This window comes from Neoarius graeffei, chromosome 6 (assembly GCF_027579695.1).
Source record: "Neoarius graeffei isolate fNeoGra1 chromosome 6, fNeoGra1.pri, whole genome shotgun sequence".
Taxonomy (NCBI): domain Eukaryota; kingdom Metazoa; phylum Chordata; class Actinopteri; order Siluriformes; family Ariidae; genus Neoarius; species Neoarius graeffei.
The window spans coordinates 65,786,014-65,804,566 of record NC_083574.1 but is presented as its reverse complement, the minus strand read 5'-3'; the positions used below and the strand labels follow the sequence as shown (position 1 = coordinate 65,804,566).

At 41.3% G+C, this 18,553-nt stretch overlaps 1 protein-coding gene across 3 annotated transcripts in view; it reads right to left on the bottom strand.

Moving 5' to 3' along the window:
- bicra (BRD4 interacting chromatin remodeling complex associated protein) overlaps nt 1–18,553 on the bottom strand; it is a 72,291-nt gene that overhangs the window by 29,133 nt on the left and 24,605 nt on the right. The window contains exons 2-6 of one of the 3 annotated variants that reach the window (XM_060923991.1): nt 4,109–4,154; nt 3,971–4,016; nt 2,807–2,872; nt 526–2,556; nt 47–232 (exon numbers count right to left, since the gene is read on the bottom strand). In XM_060923991.1, the coding sequence (XP_060779974.1) occupies nt 47–232; nt 526–2,556; nt 2,807–2,872; nt 3,971–4,016; nt 4,109–4,149 (2,370 nt within the window). In that variant the 5' untranslated portion in view covers nt 4,150–4,154. The remainder of the gene's footprint in view (nt 1–46; nt 233–525; nt 2,557–2,806; nt 2,873–3,970; nt 4,017–4,108; nt 4,155–18,553) is intronic. The other 2 variants (XM_060923993.1, XM_060923992.1) reach the window with 2 other exon arrangements.

Sequence of the window (18,553 nt, the reverse complement as noted above, 5' to 3'; positions counted from 1 at the left end):
CATCAATAAGTGGGTGGGGCTTAGTGCAGAGCACAAGCTCATCTACCTTGTTAACCAATGCTGCCATGTCAGCAGGGCCAAGGGAAGGACTTGCATTCTCCCCTGGGTGAGTTTCAGTTAATGGGCCATCATGGGCTGTAGGGGCGGAACCAGAGCTGCCACCGCTGACGATAACAGATGCAGGTACACCCACAGAGGCAGGTGGGTCTTTCCCTGCTTGGTGCTGCTGATCCTGACATGAGCACATTTATCAGGTCAGGAAAGGAGAGGCAAAACAGTAATCCAAACTACGGAATGTTCAGCAGGGCTCTACATTGAAAAAACTTTCAGTTATACCAGACATACATAAATCTGATAAAGTAAATTTGCATGTCTGTATGGATGCTACATTATGTATTAAATCTGACTAGTGGACATGGCCTGGTATCAGGTCCATTTTGGATTTTACTGCTAAAGTTAGTTTGTTAGATAATGCACATATTTTAAATACAACAAACAGAAAATATAAACCAAGAGCACACCAACCTGCTGCAGGAACATCTGCACAGGCTCCTGGCTAAGGATAATGCTGGAGCTTGGAGGAGTGAACAACACCTTTCCTGGGCTGTGCTGGGCCTGGGACGTCACGCCCACTGTGCTCACTGAGGTCGTAGATGTAGTTACTGTAGAAGATGGAGATGTAGAGGAAGGAATCAACATAGTGGCTGAAACTGAAGGACCTGTCTGGACAGTAAGGATAGAGGGTTGGGCCTGGGTTTTTGATTGGGCTGCTTGCTCACTGGAAGTACCCAGTTCAGTTATGCTCTCATTTGGTTGGCAGTGGGGCACAGTTGCTACTCCAGTGCTGCAGTTTCCAGTAACAGCAGCAGCCTGCTGTTGAAGGGATGGCTGCAAACTAACAGCTGGGGTGAGGCCCTCTATTGACAAGGAACTCTGTATAGGCATGCCTTGTATAACAGTTTGAACATGTCCTGTAACTGGATGAGCTTGATTCTGTGACTGAGCTAGAGAAACAGGCATCTGGAATAGTGTGGGGTGGCCCATCTGACCTGGTTGAAGCTGTATGGGTCCAGAAAGAATGTGGGCAGTACCAGGATGACCTTGAGGGGCCAATACCTGTCCTAGATTTATATTTTGATTAGTTGCCAAGATTTGATTGGCAGCGATAATTTGTCCACCTGGCCCAGAACTGGTAATAATGTGTCCACCAGTTTGCTGGGCCAGGATTTGACCTCCAGTCTGGAGCTGAGGCAGGAGGAACTGATGATTCTGCCCTTGTAAGACAGCCTGTGAAGGAATGACAATGCTGCCCTGCTGATTTAGCAAGTGAACACTAAGAGGCTTGCCTGATGTAGGATTGCTGTGTTGCTTAAACAGGGCTTGGGAGAATTGCGTCCCCTGTGTGGTAGTCTGTGTACTTAGTACTACATTTGAACTTGGCTTGCCAGTGAGGAAGGCTACATTCTGAGCTGCAGATGCTGAGACTTGCTGCACCCCAAGAGCTTTATTGGCATCATTTTGCAATGCATGTGTGGCTGGCAGTTGCTGCTGTTGCTTGAAGGATTTGGGTTGGTTGGTGCTCCCTTGGGGAGGTTTGGGCTGTATTGGAGTTGGTGTCCGCTGGATGATGACATTCTGCATGACTTGGTTTTGAGTCTGAGACTGAGTTCCTGAATTTAAAGGACCACGAGCAAATCCCACTATACCACTTGGTGCAGCCATTGTAGTACCACTGCTGTTGGTGTTCGTGCTGCTGACACAAATAGCTGGGCCATTCAATGATGGAGACCCTAGAGTAGCTTTGCCTCCCTGAATCAAAAGTCCCCCTCCAGAGCTAAGCACAGAACCTCCAAGACCAGCCTGGGCTCCAGCACTTGCAGCATCAAGCCCAGGCTGGTGCAGAGGATAGCTGCCCATGGTTTTGGTCAGGATGTGCTGCCCTGATGGATTGATAGTCATTACAGTGGATTGACCCACCACTTGAATTTGTCCAATGCCCAAATGTCCAGACTGGCTTCCATTTGGTAGGGTCTGAAGACTTGAAATGGGTTGAAGGGTCACATTTCCAAGTCCAACTTGCTGCATGAATGGCTGGACATTGATGGCTTTGTTCATGACCTGGGGTTGAAGCTGCATTCCTTGGTGTGCCAGAACTGACCCAAGCATATCGGTGGTTGCATTTGTAGGTGTGGTAGTGGTGCCCTGGCCAGGAAAGACTTGTGTTGTTCCTGTAATGCCCACCCCAGGCATACTAGCATCAGGCAGTGGTTGGACTACCTGTGTTAGACTAGTTAGCCCAAATGAACTGAGGTCAAGCTCAGCTTCTGCTTCTTGAAGGCTTTGCTCTGTGATATTGGCTTCTGCCAGACTCTGCTGCAGAATATCACAAGGTTCATGATTTGACCCCACACCATTGCTTTCACTATCTCCTTCTTCTGGTGAGGCCCCAAGGATATCATCATCTTCTAAAAAGTCCAAATCAACACTGACCCGGGGAAGACTAGATGGCTCGCTCGTCGACAGCTGAGCCGGTGGTTGGACTTCAGGAACATGTTCCTAGAAAAGACAGAAAAGGCAAATTTTTTTACATGCAGACACTACATCACGTTATTAAGGGAAAAGCAAACAAAAGGTATGGATGGCTACGAGAGATGGTATGCCTCCAGTGGCCTAGTTAGCCCTATCAATTCACCACTGATGGTTGGTGGCATGTTTGAATCTGATCTGATGGGTGGGGCTGGAGAAGGCGTGGTACGTAAAAGAACATAGACAGAGAAGGTGGGGGGAAAGAGGGGAGAATACTTACCCCGGTGCTGGAGAAGAATGAGTTGGATGGGTCACTTGAGCCATCCAAAAGGTCGTCAGTGTCCAGCTACAGACAGGCATATCCAGAATAGGACAGACCACCACACCACCACAGACAAGGAGATGAAGGACAGGTAGAAAATGCAGAAGAACAAAGAGGCCAAAGCAAAGGAGAAGTATAGTGAGGATAGTGTCCAGACCCACCAAAGCACAACCATAAGTTAGCAACAAGACAGTTACAATGAAGGGAAAACAGGATGCAAATGATAAACATTAGATTAGTAGGTCAATATCATGAATTAACAAAAGAGAAAAATAAGAGTGAAATTCTGTGCAATCTTATTCTAATGAAGATAAAGAAACAGAAACAATCACTTGGAGAAGAGCTGGAGTAGAAGGGAAAATTTAAGCTAATGTGTTCTACACAATTTGTTGACAGTTTTTGTGAGTTTAATTGAAATCTACTTTTTGAAAGCTGTGTTTTAGGGTGTTTTTACACCAATTAATCAATTTGCGTAATCAGAGTGCTAATTATACTTTTGGTTTAAATTTTTTTAATTCCACACTACATATTTTAATGAACCTAAAAGCAAAAAATGTTGGATGATAGGTGTGTGAGATGATGGAACTGAAGATTTCATTGACAACTAATTAGTTAGATATATAGTAATGGGAAAGGCAGACAAACTTGTGCATGTAAAATCACGGATTATAATTATAAATCTCATTTATAATTGTTCATATTATAAAATCACTACTCTAATTATAAATCACTAGTTTGAAACATTTGGGGTATCAGAGCTAACATTTATTCTTTTTGTTCTTCAGTCCAGGATATGCAAATTAATTTCTACATGCGGCTCAGTTTGCTCTTCGTGGATCAGTTTAACAGCGTATGTTCTGCCTGCAACCATAAATACACAGCATGGTTGGTTCACTTTTTACGATTGAACCAATTCAGGATTTAATTGCTCTCTCACTGCAACTGAACTGTGCTAAAGTTTGCCTGGAAGCTGACCTAGACCACCTTGTGAACTGCACAAAGGAGTAAATGCACCAGAATTTGATTTTAACTAATCATATGACGCATAAGTAAAAGTACCCTCAACTGTCCTATTTTGGAATGTCAATTGGTTAACTACTACTGTTATAGTTCAGTACTCACCTGTGTTTCTGATCCATGAAGAAAGTCATTGAGAGCTTGTGGGTCACTGTAAAACAAGGACAAATCACTCAAATTCAATCCAAATTCCATTTACAACACTTAGGGATGGGGGAAAAATTTTTTTTTGTGTACACTTACCAAATTACATCTAGCAAGCACCTGCCATCTTCATCATCCATGTCAACTAAAAGAAGATTGAATAAATAATTAATTACATAAGGTTTATAAACAAGTGCGCAAAACAGTCACATTTGTCCATATGAACAAAAAGCAAAGTACAACCCTATTTCCAAAAAAGTTAGGATGCTGTGTAAAATGTAAAAACAGAATGCAATGAATTGCAAATCATGGAAACCCAATATTTAATTGAAAATAATACAAAGATAAAATTTCAAATGTTGAAATTGAGAAATTTGTGTTTGCTCAGATTGATTTTGAATATAATCTTGAATATATTTTCTTGAAGATATACAATCTTGAATAATATTGAACATATGCTCAGATTGATTTTGATGCCAGCAATACATTTAAAAAAAAAAAAAGTTGAGATGGGCATGTTTACCATTGTGTTGCATCACCTCATCTTTTAAAAATACTCTGTAAAAGTTTGGGAACTGAAGCAACCAACTGCTATAGTTTCAAAAGCAAAATGTTCTCATTCTTGCTTGATACAAGATTTTTGCTGCTCAACAGTTCAGGGTCATCTTTGTTGTATTCTTTGCTTCATAATGCATTAAAATATGTTTTCAGTAGGTGGTAGGTCTGGACTGCAGACAGGCCAGTTTAGCACCTGGACTCTTTTACTACAAAGCCATGCAGTTGTAATGCATGCAGGATGCGGTTTGTTTTGCTGAAATAAGCAAGGCCTTCACTGAAAAAGATGTGCACTGGACGGCAGCATATGTTGATCCAAAATCTGTATATAATCGGTCAGCATTAATGGTGTCTTCCCAGATGTGCAAACTACCCATGCCATGTGCACTAATGCATCCCCAGAACATCAAGGATGCTGGCTTTTGAACTGTGTGCTGATAAACTGGATAGTCCCTCTCCCCTTTAGCCTAGAGGAGGCAGCGTCCTTGATATTCAAAAAGAATTTCAATTTTCTATTCATCAGACCACAGGACAGTTTTCCACTTCACCTCAGTCCATCATAAGTGAGCCTGGGGCCAGAGAAGGTGGTGTTTCTGGATATTGTTTATACATGGTTTCTTCTTTTATGGTAGAATTTTAATTTGCATTTGTGGATGCAGCAAAGAACTGTGTTCACAGACAGTGGTTTTCGAAAGTGTTCCTGAGCCCATGCAGTGATTTCCACTAAAGAATTGTGTGCGTTTTTAATGCAGTGCCACCTGAGGGCCTGAAGATCATGGGCATCCAATATTGGTTTTCGGCCTTGTCACTTGTGTCCAGGGATTTCTCCGTATTCTCCGAGTCTTTTTATATTATGGTGTACTGTTGATGTGATACCAAATTCTTTGCAATTTTATGGCAATGAACATTATTCTTAAATTAATGTATTCTTGCCCACACAGTCTTTCACAGGATTGTGAACCATTCCCCCATATTTAGTCCGAGAGACTCAGCCTCTCTGTGATGCTCTTTTACACCCAATGATGTTTCTGTTCTGTTGACAGTTAACCTAATTAGTTGAGAGATGTTCCACCAGTTTGTTTTTTTTTATATTGCACAACTTTTCCAGTCTTTTTTAGCCCCGTCCCAAATTTTTTGAAACATGTTGCTTGCATTAAATTCAAAATGATCATATATTTGAAAAAAAAAAATTAACCTCAGTTTCAACATTTGATATGTCTTTCAAAGAAATACAGGTTTTCCAGTACAGTATGTATGTATGCATGCATGAATGAATGAATGAATGAATGAATGAATGAGTGTGTGTGTGTGTGTGTGTGTGTGTGTGTGTGTGTGTGTGTGTGTGTATACTGCTCTGGAAAAAATTAAGACACCACTTCAATATTTTCTTAAATCAACATCTCTATGTATGGTAGCCAATTCATTCCAGTGTCTGTACACAAGCACATCTCATTTTACTTAATGAGGTACCGATTAAGAGATCACCTGAACCAAATCTTATTTAACAAGGAAAAATATAAAAATCACTGCTGTGGTCATCACTATCCTCTGGGTTGTTTTACAATCAGGGTATAAAGTTTGTGTCACAGGGGTCCAAAATTCAAATTGATTCAAACTGGTTTTTTTAAAAAAACCTATCAAATCTGCACTTTTGGAAATTAATACACATATGAACATAGACATGTGTAATAGTTTGTATTATAACAAGATTAAGTGTAGCTTTAAGCAGGGCTGGGAGAAACAAATGAAGTGATTCTCGGAGAGAACATTTGACAATTCAGAATCCACTATTTCCATAGTGCTTTTAAATATAAGGCTGTAAGCTTTGTGTTAGTTGTCTCTAATATTTATGTCCCAATATTTTGACCACATTTTAGGATGAAAATAATCATTTTAGATATGTTATTTTATATTGAAAAATTAGCTGTCTCAGAGAGGACATTTTTTTGACACAATTACACACTAATTTGATCAAAATAGTCTGAAAACTTACTGGCATTCAACATTAAAACTTAACTATGTTTCCAATGATATGGAACCAAAACATTTGTTTTATGGTATAAAGAATGATTTAAGTGCATCCCTTTTGGAGCTACCTGTGGTCAAAAAAGCACTTTTTCTAAATGACACGAGTAATTTTGCTAAATATGACATATATTGCCATACATTCACCAAAAATAACGTTATCACCAACTTTTTTTTTGCATGGTAAATAGAGCTATCACAGGGCTACAATAAACAACCAAGTTTATTTAGTCAAGCCTTTTGATATTGAAGATAATAAGTGTTAAATGTGATTCTTAGCTTGCGTACCCTGATTGTAAAACAACCCCTCTTGCAATAAGAGCAGCTTGGGTGACAAACACAGTACGAACTCCAATTCCAAAAAAAGTTGGGACACTGTGTAAAACAAATAAAAACAGAATGTGAAGCTTTGCAAATCATGGAAACCCTATATTTCATGGCTCAACATTAACAGTTGTCCGACTGGACGGGACGACTAAATGTTTGGTCTGGATAAGTCAAATCTGCATCTGCTTGTCCAACAGGACAAGCTGAATTATTCCCAACTCTCGTGGAAGTTCCAGGAGTCTCCCGCATATTGATATCGGCTCCCTCAGAGACAGAGTGAACGCATGCTGATTGCTCCGTCTTGCTAAGTAGACCAAATCAATTTTCTGTGTGGGTGGGCTTTATGTCTTCTCTCCCGGACCGAAAGAGAGAGCACGCATCCTGATTGGTCTACTTAACAAGACCGACCAATCAGTTTTCTGTGTGAGTGAGCTTTACGTCTTCTCTCTTGGACCGAGAGTCCATCAGTTCAGTGTATCCAGCAGCATCATGGCAGAGTGCCCAAAATAACGAAAATACAAAACCCACTTCACCTCAGATGATATGAAAAAGTGCACCCTTGCCTAATAGGGGTAAAATAATGATGGTGTTGCGTGCTGTTCTGTTTGTAACAGTGACTTTAGCATTGCCCATGGTGGGTTAAACGATTGTAAAAGACATGTTGAGGTGAGTTTAACAGTGTCATGTGTTCATGTGCATATTATTTATACTAGCTGGCTCACTGCTAAGGCTACATGATAAGGCCAAACTCTTTGAAGACTTGTTTAAAGTTGCAGTAGAACATAAAAAATGAGTTCAATAATAGTAATAAGCAGTTTACATAAACAGTAAAAGTAGGCTATGTATTTTGTCACATTTTCTACATATAGGCCTATCTAATTTGGTTTAAGGACTAGAAGAGAAAATTACTCAAAGTATTACATATAACTGCCCCAGACAATATAGTAATGATACCTTATGCTTTTATGTCTTTTAGGGACCACATCTTTTAGGGACTGTTGAAAATAATTTTTATAGTAATTACTCAAGATAGTTTCATCAATAAAGTTCCAACAAAAATCAGTTCAATCCCCTCAGTGATCCAGCTGTGTTACTGTTTATGAAATTCCGAGGAAGCAGAGTACAGCAGGTGCACGTAAAAATAACCATGTCGTAATATATAATTATAGATGATTAGACTCTGAATTAATCAAAATTGGAGAAATGGTGATCAAATACCTCAATAAAATAAATATCTGTGGTGAATCTTAATTTCATTTGGACTTTTTTATTGTATTTTTCTTTTGTATGGTACACATTAACACATTATCGTAAAATATTTGGCAGGAATTTTACGACAGTGCTGAACTCACTCACGGTTTGTTTTCATTCACAATGTGACCGTCACCCTTATGTCCAACTTGTTTTCTTTCGGTTTAATTTCTTTAAATTAAATTTATACTTCACATTTTACTGGATTAATCAAAATTTAACTTTATTTCCTCCAGAAGCTTTGAAATTGGGTGAGTCTAACTCTGAAAATTGCAAATCAGGTAATGGATTACAACAACACATGCACCATAATGGGGCACTGGATAATTTTTGTTAAAGTTTGAGTTTTATTGCAAAATTATAAATCATTAAAGCATAATGATCAACATAACTATACCTGATTTGTGATAAACTTTGTTAACCACTATCAGGAAGTGCAGGTTGACTGGAGATGGATGTATACACAAAAAGAGTGTCTTTATTATAAAAGAAACAAACACGCATATAGTCCAAATTGGCAGACTGAATCAATAACGATAAACAGGCAAAAGAGTCAAGCGAGGCACCAAGCATACTAAACCGGGCAGGACAAAATCGGAAACAAAAACACAGAAACGACAGTCGATAACCAGGAAGACAATGCAATAACAATAGCTTGGTAATGGTGACAGATAATGCAATACTTCACACTGTGCAAGTATGTGCAGCGTCCTTTTATGTGCATGCTGACTGCGCTTAATCCAGGGCAGATGCTTGTTGTCAGAGGCACACGCGAGTGAAAGTCTGTGTGACAACCACTTTCCTTTCATTGAACTAGTAAATACATAGTAATAAAAAGGTTATGGCCAGGAGATCCCAAACTGTTCAGCAACCATAGGCTTAGCTAGCAAGCCATGCAGCTGTGTTTTACACGGCCAATTCTCAAAAAACATGGCCACAAATCCCCACACACAGTCTATAAATTTTATACTAACCTGTGCTAACCAAATTTTGTTGTTTTGTGAAGTAATTTTGTACATTTCTGTGGACATTTTTGTCGATGGTCAGCGGTTTCCCGGGGTGTGTGCTTTCCATATATGGAAGTTAAATCAAGAAAATCAAATTTACCACTAAAAATGTAGCATTCTTATTGGTCAGACTTCAAAACAAGGCTTGAATGGAAGCAAAATACTACAAGTTTTGAGAGCTTCGCTGGTGAAGCTCGGCAGGTTTAGAATGAGTAGGTCATGTATTTAGATAAATATCTTCGCGAGTTTAATCATACAAGCATGATAAACATATTGACAAACTTTACACTTTCCGATGTGCCCATGGCCAAATAATATTATAGTTTTTAAATGACCCAAATTAGATGAAATCATAAAACTTGTCACCTTCCTCAGTCACACCAGACTCGGCGCACTGGGAGCCCACTTCCGCATTCATAGACTGTTCACATGGTAACGGCACGATAATCACTTTCACTCTTTCGGTTTCAATTGGTTTCTCTTTCGCCAAGATTTACATTGCCTTAAATATTACTTTCATAAACTACCATTATTATTGATTTTTTTTGTCGTTTCCAATATTTACATTTCAAGTAACTACAGGAAAACTTCCTTTCATTTGTAACTTAATTTCACTTATTTTTAACTCCTGCTTATTGCACTTTTTAACAGAATCAAAATGATTCCTAACATTTTGAGATGTAACATTTGCATTATGTACATTTTGTAAAATCAAAACTTGTTAAAGGTATCTATTATTTTCAGTTGTATAAATGTCATAATATTAATCTTCAGAGTTGACTGAATCTCATTTGTTATCTTTGTTGTATATAGTAAAGATGTAGTCTGTGTAATTGGACTTGATTGCAGCAATTTGTATTTTGTTTTCTCGTCTTAAGTGCACTAGAAATTATAATTTAAAGTTTCTGCTTTAATAATTTGGTGGAGGATCGGTGATGATCTGGGGGTGCTTCAGCAAGGCTGGAATGGAGCAGATTTTTGTTTGTGAAGAACACACAAATTAAGCCATGTACAAGGCTGTCCTGAAAGAAAACCTGCTTCCTACTGCTCTGGCAATGTCCCCTAACTCTGAGGATTGTTTTTTTTTTTTTTAGCAGGACAATGCTCCATGCCAGACAGCCAGGTCAATCAAGGTGTGGATGTTGGCCCACAAGATCAAGACCCTGTCATGGCCAGCCCAATCTCCTGACCTGAACCCCATTGAAATCCCAGGGAATGTGATCAAGAAGAAGAAGGAAGGTCACCATCAAACAAAGCTGAGCTGATTGAATTTTTGCACCAGGAGTGGCATAAAATCAACCAAGAGCAACATGAAAGACTGGTGGAGAGCATGAAGATGCATGAAAGGTATAAATTAAATGTCAGGGTTATTCCACCAAATATTGATTTCTGAACTCAGCCCAAGTTCAAACATTAGTATTGTGCTGTTTAAAATTGAATATGATATTGCATTGAGGATACCATGCATTATCCAGGGTCTGAAAACACAATCTCTTTTGTTATTTTGACCAGTTGTCATTTTCTGAAATTAAGTGCTCGAAGTGACAATATTTTTATGTGGAATTTGGGGGAAATGTTGTTGGAAGTTTATGAAATCAAAAAATGTATGTTCAGAATTGTAATGCATTCCGGGACACAGGGCTCCTACTTGAATTTTCCCAATTACCTTGGCAAATCTGTTAGATTATGTTGTTGAACAAACAAAGCAAAAGTGAACAAAACGAATAGGTCACAGCATCATGGTCGCTTTTATGTGACGTCATGTCAACTGTGGATATCTGGATGTGGGCTTTGGGCGCAATATATTTTATTAGACCTAATGCCTGGTTCAACCAGCAGAATGTTTGTCATGTACTGATAATGTAGACTCGGCCAAACACCAAAAAAATATGCTCAATCTCGGCTCTGGCTTGTTTATTACTGTTATAAGTCCACGTCTGAGCTTACCTTTGTCATAAGGTATTTTTCTTCATCAGGAATTTCCCATAACATTCCGGTACGAAGCCTGCCTCAAAATATTGGTAGGCATCTGTACTTTTGTAAGTCTTTAGAATCTCCAGTGTATTTAGAAGTCCAAATACTAAATAGTTCAAGATGTTGTAGTGTCCCAAATCTGGTAGCTGGTTTGCTGAACACTTTTCAAGTGGAATAAATACATCTCATCTCATCTCATTATCTCTAGCCGCTTTATCCTGTCCTACAGGGTCGCAGGCAAGCTGGAGCCTATCCTAGCTGACTACGGGCGAAAGGCGGGGTACACCCTGGACAAGTCGCCAGGTCATCACAGGGCTGACACATAGACACAGACAACCATTCACACTCACATTCACACCTACGGTCAATTTAGAGTCACCAGTTAACCTAACCTGCATGTCTTTGGACTGTGGGGGAAACCGGAGCACCCGGAGGAAACCCACGCGGACACGGGGAGAACATGCAAACTCCGCACAGAAAGGCCCTCGTCGGCCACGGGGCTCGAACCCGGACCTTCTTGCTGTGAGGCGACAGCGCTAACCACTACACCACCGTGCCGCCGGAATAAATACATTCGTGGGTAAATTAAGAAGAGGCCTTTATTTATTTATTTATTTATTTTTGTCTAATGTAAACTCAAGCATCGCAAAATTCCTCCTTTGCATTTATCCCATCTGAAGCGGTGAATGTGCATGTGCATACACAGACAGACACACAGAGCGTGCAAGAGAGAGACAGACAGAGACAGACAGAGAAACAGTGGGCAGAAGAAATAAATATGTTTGTGGGTAAATTATATGGACCTGTGGTTCCTGCATGTTTCAGCTTTTCGATGTAACGCGATGTGCTGGTATAATCTAAATTTAATCATTTCAGAGAGACTGTACTGACTGCAGTCGTCACGATTTTCATTATTAACTGTCGCAGCTGTTTCTTTGTTTACCCGGCAGTATGGCGGACGCTGCATGATAAACAAACATCTGTGACATCACTGAAAGTCCTCTATATTCTATTCCAGGTTAAACATTCACAAAGAATGACCAAAAAAACCTTTAACTCCGCTGACTGATAGTGGAAAAAAATGGCAAGATCATTGCTACACTCTGCGATTGTATGGTGCTCTCTCTCATATGTTTTACACACACACAGACACACACGGTCATGTGAAAAAGAAAGTACACCCTCTTTCATGGCTAGGTTTTAAGTGTCAGGACATTAAAAAAAAATAATCTGGTCCTTACCAGGTCTTAAAATTAGGCAAATACAACCTCAGATGACCAATAATACGTGACATATGCAACCTGTCATTATTTATTTAACATAAAGTAAGCCGGGTGGCACAGTGGTGTAGTGGTTAGCGCTGTCGCCTCACAGCAAGAAGGTTTCGAGCCCCGTGGCCGGCGAGGGCCTTTCTGTGCGGAGTTTGCATGTTCTCCCCGTGTCTGTGTGGGTTTCCTCCAGGTCCTCCGGTTTCCCCCACAGTCCAAAGACATGCAGCTTAGGTTAACTGGTGACTCTAAATTGACCGTAGGTGTGAATGAGAGTGTGAATGGTTGTCTGTGTCTATGTGTCAGCCCTGTGATGACCTGGCGACTTGTCCAGGGTGTACCCCGCCTTTCGCCCGTAGTCAGCTGGGATAGGCTCCAGCTTGCCTGCGACCCTGTAGAACAGGATAAAGCGGCTAGAGATAATGAGATGAGATAAAGTAAGCCAAAAATGCAGTAGCAGTGTGTGAAAAATTAAGTACACCCTTAATGCTTCCATAGAAATTATAAAGGCAATTAGCAGCCAGGGGTTGCTGATCAAATTAATTTGATTAATTGATCATCAGCAAGTGTGTTGCCGCCTCTTAAAAAGCAGAAGTTTTGGCAGTTTGCTGGTTTGGAGCACTCAGGTATATGTTAACACAATGCCAAGGAGGAAAGACATCAGCAATTATCTTAAAGAAGCAATTGTTGCTGCACATCAGTCTGGGAAGGGTTATAAGGCCAAACAATTTGAAATCCATCATTTTACTGTGGGAAAGATTATTCAGAAATGGAAAACATTCAAGACAGTTGCCAATCTTTCCAGGAGTGGACGTCCCAGCAAATTTACTCCAAGGTCAGACCGTGCAATGCTCATAGAAATTGCAAAAAACCCAAGAACTACATCTAGGACTCTATAGGCCACAGTTAGCATGTTAAATGTTAAAGTTCATGACAGTACAATTAGCCTAGGGGGAAAAAAAAAAAGACTGCACAAGTATGGCTTGTTTGGAAGGGTTGCCAGAAGAAAGCCTCTTCTATCTAAAAAGAACATGGCAGCACAGCTTAGGTTTGCAAAGATACATCTGAACAAACCACAAACCTTCTGGAACAATGACCTTTGGACAGATGAGACCAAAGTGGAAATGTTTGGCCATGATGCACAGCACCATATTTGGTGAAAACCCAAACACAGCATATCAGCACAAACACCTCATAACAACCATCAAGCATGGTGGTGGAGGGGTGATGATTTGGGCTTGTTTTGCAGCCATAGGGCCTGGGCACCTTGCAGTCATTGACTACGTTTACATGCACATCCAAATCGAGCTGCTGTCGGTAATCGAGCTGAAGGTCCCAGCAGGGTGCCAGAGAAATCCAATCCTACATGCACACAATGAAATCGGGCTATTGTGTGAGGTGCATTGTGCACCCGAGCCACAGGTGGCGCTACACGCCCCATCGTGTTGGTACACTTCCGGTTGTCGTCATGAAGAAGAGCTATTCAAGAGTGTAAACAAAGTTATCAGTTCCGTGTTCTCCACTGCGCGTTTTTCTCCCGTCCATGAATTTTAATATATTCAACTCCTTAAGCTGAATGAGCATGAACTCTTTCTCCTCATTGCTCCAGAAGTGCACGTTTCTGCTTGCCTGTGGCAGTGGGGGCGTGGTCAAGCGCCAGTCTGTGACAGGAGGGCGGAGCCAGGGAAGGTGAGTGGCAGAACGACGGTACACCTGACGGTAATTAACCTGTGTTTGTGTGTCTTCCCAGTAACCTCGCCCTATTTAAGGAGGCAGAGGGGAGAGCTCATCCCGGGACTAGAACACAGCGCGTGTGTGCGCGCGCTTCTCTCAAGAATAAAAGTAGGCTGTTAAACTGAAAAGTCTGACGATAAAAAGCCTATAAGTACCAGAAGCTTTGTCCTGCCGTCCTCTGTGCTCCACCCACACTTCAGAGAGCTCTACATCCACATTTTCTCTTCTTCGTTTGTTCCTCCTGACCTCTTCTGCTGCTCGCTACTACTGTTGTCATGCTGACCGAGGCTGTTGTGTTTCCCGCTTGTGGTCTCGTCACTCGTCACTTCCGGAAGTAGCTCGACAACTAGCTCGATAGGGTATACATGCACAAAGTAGCTCGGCAGAAATCGCATAAACTAGGTCGTGTAGCTCGATTCCGAGAAATCAAGTTCGGTTCAATTTCAGCCGAATTAAGGTGTATACATGGCATTTTGAACTTCGATTTCAGTCGAGCAACGGCAGAAATTCGATTCTCTCTATGTGCATGTAAACGTACTGATTGAGTGACCCATGAACTCCTCTGTATACCAAAGTATTCTAGAGCTAAATGTGAGGCTATCTGTCCAACAGCTAAAGCTTGGCTGCAGGTGGGTCATGCAACAGGACAATGAACCCAAGCACGCCAGCAAATCTACAGCAAAATGACTGAAAAAGAAAAGAATCAAGGTGTTGAAATGGCCAAGTCAAACCCAGTTGAAATGCTGTGGCAGGACCTTAAGAGAGCTGTGCATAAACAAATGCCCTCAAACATGAATGAACTGAAGCAGCGTTGTAAAGAAGAGTGGGCCAAAATTCCTCCACAATGAGAGACTGATAAAATCATAGAGAAAACGATTGCTTCAAGTTATTGTTGCAAAAGGTGGTTCTACAAGCTATTGAATCATGGGGTGTACTTACTTTTTCACACATGGATTCTGCATTTTCACTTAATTTTTGTTAAATAAATAAATCTGTTGTGTGTTGCTTTACACCTGGGGTTAGATTTGCATAATTTTAGGACCTGGTAAGGATCAGATGATTTTTTTTGTCATGTCTTGAAAACCATGTAACTGGAAGAGGGTGTACTTTCTTTTTCACATGAAACACACATTTTATTTATAAAAAAATACATACAGATAATAAAATACATACAGACACTGCAACCCTGCTATAACAAACTCCTTGGGGGACATCCGAATAGTTTGTTAGACTGAAAAGTTCATAATACTGAAATGGACCCACTTGTCACACCAAGCACTTATGTCTCATCTCATCTCATTATCTGTAGCCGCTTTATCCTGTTCTACAGGGTCGCAGGCAAGCTGGAGCCTATCCCAGCTGACTATGGGCAAAAGGAGGGGTACACCCTGGACAAGTCACCAGGTCATCACAGGGCCGACACATAGACACAGACAACCATTCACACTCACATTCACACCTATGGTCAATTTAGGCCCTGTCCACACGGCAACGGATTCAGGTGACTCCGATACAATTGTTTATCGTTTCGGCCTGGCGTCCACACGGCACCGGCGTTTTGGGTGCCCCAAAACGCAATCTTTTGAGAACGGGTTCCAGAGTGGAAAGATCTGGCAACGTTGCCATTGCGAAGTCGTCTGGATGAGTAGAACGGATTTGTTTACGATGACGTCACAACCACATGTGCTTCACGCTGGGTAGAAGTGTAACGAACTCGATGCGAGTTGTCAACAAATCCTATAACTTGGTTCATGAAACGCGCTTACAAAATATTTTCACTGTGAATATTTATTGTGTAATGGTGCAAAGTGAGAGAGAGAGAGAGAGAGAGAGAGAGAGAGAGAGAGAATAGCTCTTAGGGCAGAGTCAATCCCGCCAGCAAAAATAGGGAAAAAAAAAAGGAGCGATCTCACCTCTTCAGATGTTGGTTTAAGTCCTACAATACATTCCTCAAAAAGGGCGTAGGAGAACAAATTTATCCATCAACGTGTAGCATGCAATTTATTCCGGATCATTAAAGACGCCGCCTTCCGCGTAGAATCATACGTCATCCTCGCCGCCATATTGGATGGGTCAAAGCGGAGAATAAAGATGCCTCATTCATGTGCTGCACTTAACTGTACCAACAGGTTTGCCATCCAAACGAGATTACATGGGATTACCTTTCACAGGTGAGACTGGAAAAATACTTTTCATTGTATTTGGTCATTATAATGTAATTTTACGAACAGATTTTTCTGACTTTGTGGCTAATATGAAGTCTCGCACATAATAGTTTATGCGCATGCGTCCTTACTACTTCTATTGTTCTGGTGTCTCCGAAGGGACCGTCTTACAGCGCCCCTAGAGGTGTGGCATGTGTATTGCATCGTTTTCAGCAAGCGTTGTGTTGCCATATGGACCTGATATTTTACTGATCGTTGCCCATTTGGACGCGATCTCATCTCATCATCTCTAGCCGCTTTATCCTGTTCTACAGGGTCGCAGGCAAGCTGGAGCCTATCCCAGCTGACTACGGGCGAAAGGCGGGGTACACCCTGGACAAGTCACCAGGTCATCACAGGGCTTACACATAGACACAGACAACCATTCACACTCACATTCACACCTACGGTCAATTTAGAGTCACCAGTTAACCTAAACTGCATGTCTTTGGACTGTGGGGGAAACCGGAGCACCCGGAGGAAACCCATGTGGACACGGGGAGAACATGCAAACTCCGCACAGAAAGGCCCTCGCCAGCCACGGGGCTCGAACCCGGACCTTCTTGCTGTGAGGCGACAGCGCTAACCACTACACCACCGTGCCGCCCAGCACTTATGTTATATGCAAAATTTTAGGCACATTATCCTTATCACAAATTTCTCCTGCCGAGTCACTAGTCCTTCACAGTCTGAGTCCTTCATTGACTGAGTTAAAGGATCGTGAATGGAGGTGATGAGTTCTTTGTCTGTTATGGAAATGACAGAGGTTATCCATGCATCACTGTCCACCCACTGACTTGCTATGTTTTTTAAATCTTCACCATTCAGTTCATTCATTTGTTGCAAATCGCTGATGATATCATTTATGTCACACAGCAGGGCTGATTGGGAGGTATAAAAAACGCCGCCAGCACGCTTTAACTGGGTGTTCAGTTTAGCGGTATCAGCAGCCATTTTGTCCTTTTATCAATCCTTTGATCACCGTTCTAGATTATTGTTAGTGATCGACACCTAAGCTAAGCAAGTTGTGTTGTTTTTGTGTTTTTTTAAGACTCCAACACATTGTCAATAAAGGCGGGGGACACACACACACACACCAGGTTTCCCCTAGAAAAACTGGAAACAGTAGTGGGCCCCCCCGAGCGCAGTAAAATGCAAAGAGCACCTCGTGTAAGCTAGGGGAGTCCAGGGGCACGATCCCCTGGAAAATTTTTAAATAAAAGGGTTCATTCCATGGCTTCTGGTGACCTCTAGCACTGAGTTTTACCAGTTCAACATGTTTGCGGGGGAAAAGCGATATTTTACTGAATTCCCACCCTAACAACAGGGGGAAAAAAAACCCCACAACGTCAATACAATACCCACTTGCATCTCACAAGCAGTGTACTGTTCCAAAGGAGACTGCAGTTTATTTCACATCAAACAAAGTGAGTGGTGATGCAACATAACATGAGCTGTTCAAAATACTGATCATTAAATTTGGGCAATTGTGCGAATGATTTTTTATATATGGCAGCGGGGGTGTGGTCAAGCATCAGTCTGTGAATGGAGGGCGGAGTCAGGGAAGGTAAGTGGCAAAATCACTGCACCTGATGGGAATTAACCTGTTTGTGTGTCTTCCCCAGTGACCGCGCCCGATAAGAGGAGAGGGAGAGCAGAGGAAGGGAGCTCTCTCCCCAACCAGAATGCTTGTGTGCGCGCGCGCATGTGACTGGGAGAGTAAAGTAGACACTGAAAAGTGTCTAAAAAGAGAACTTAGTTCTGGCCTGCCATGCTTCTGTGCTCCACCCACCTTAAACGATTTCTACTAGAAAGTCTGCACACCCCTTTCACCTTCTCCACGTTTTATTACATTACAGACTTATTCTAAAATAGATTGCGTTAATTTTTTTGTCACAAAGTTCTACACAAAATAGCCCATAATGACAAAGTGAAAGCAGGATTTTAGACATTTGTGCTAATTTATTAAAAAACAAAATGTAAAATATCATGTGTACACAAGTGTGTACACTAGGGTTGGGCGGTATTACGGTAAGAAGGTATCCCGAGGTATCCAAAAGTACCAACGGTATCGGTCTCATTACCGTCATTTTAAAAAAATATATAATATCTAAATAAATATGGAGTACATGAGGTCATAATATAAAATAATAAATTGAAGATCATCCCGAATAACTGTGTGATCGTATTTTCACTAAT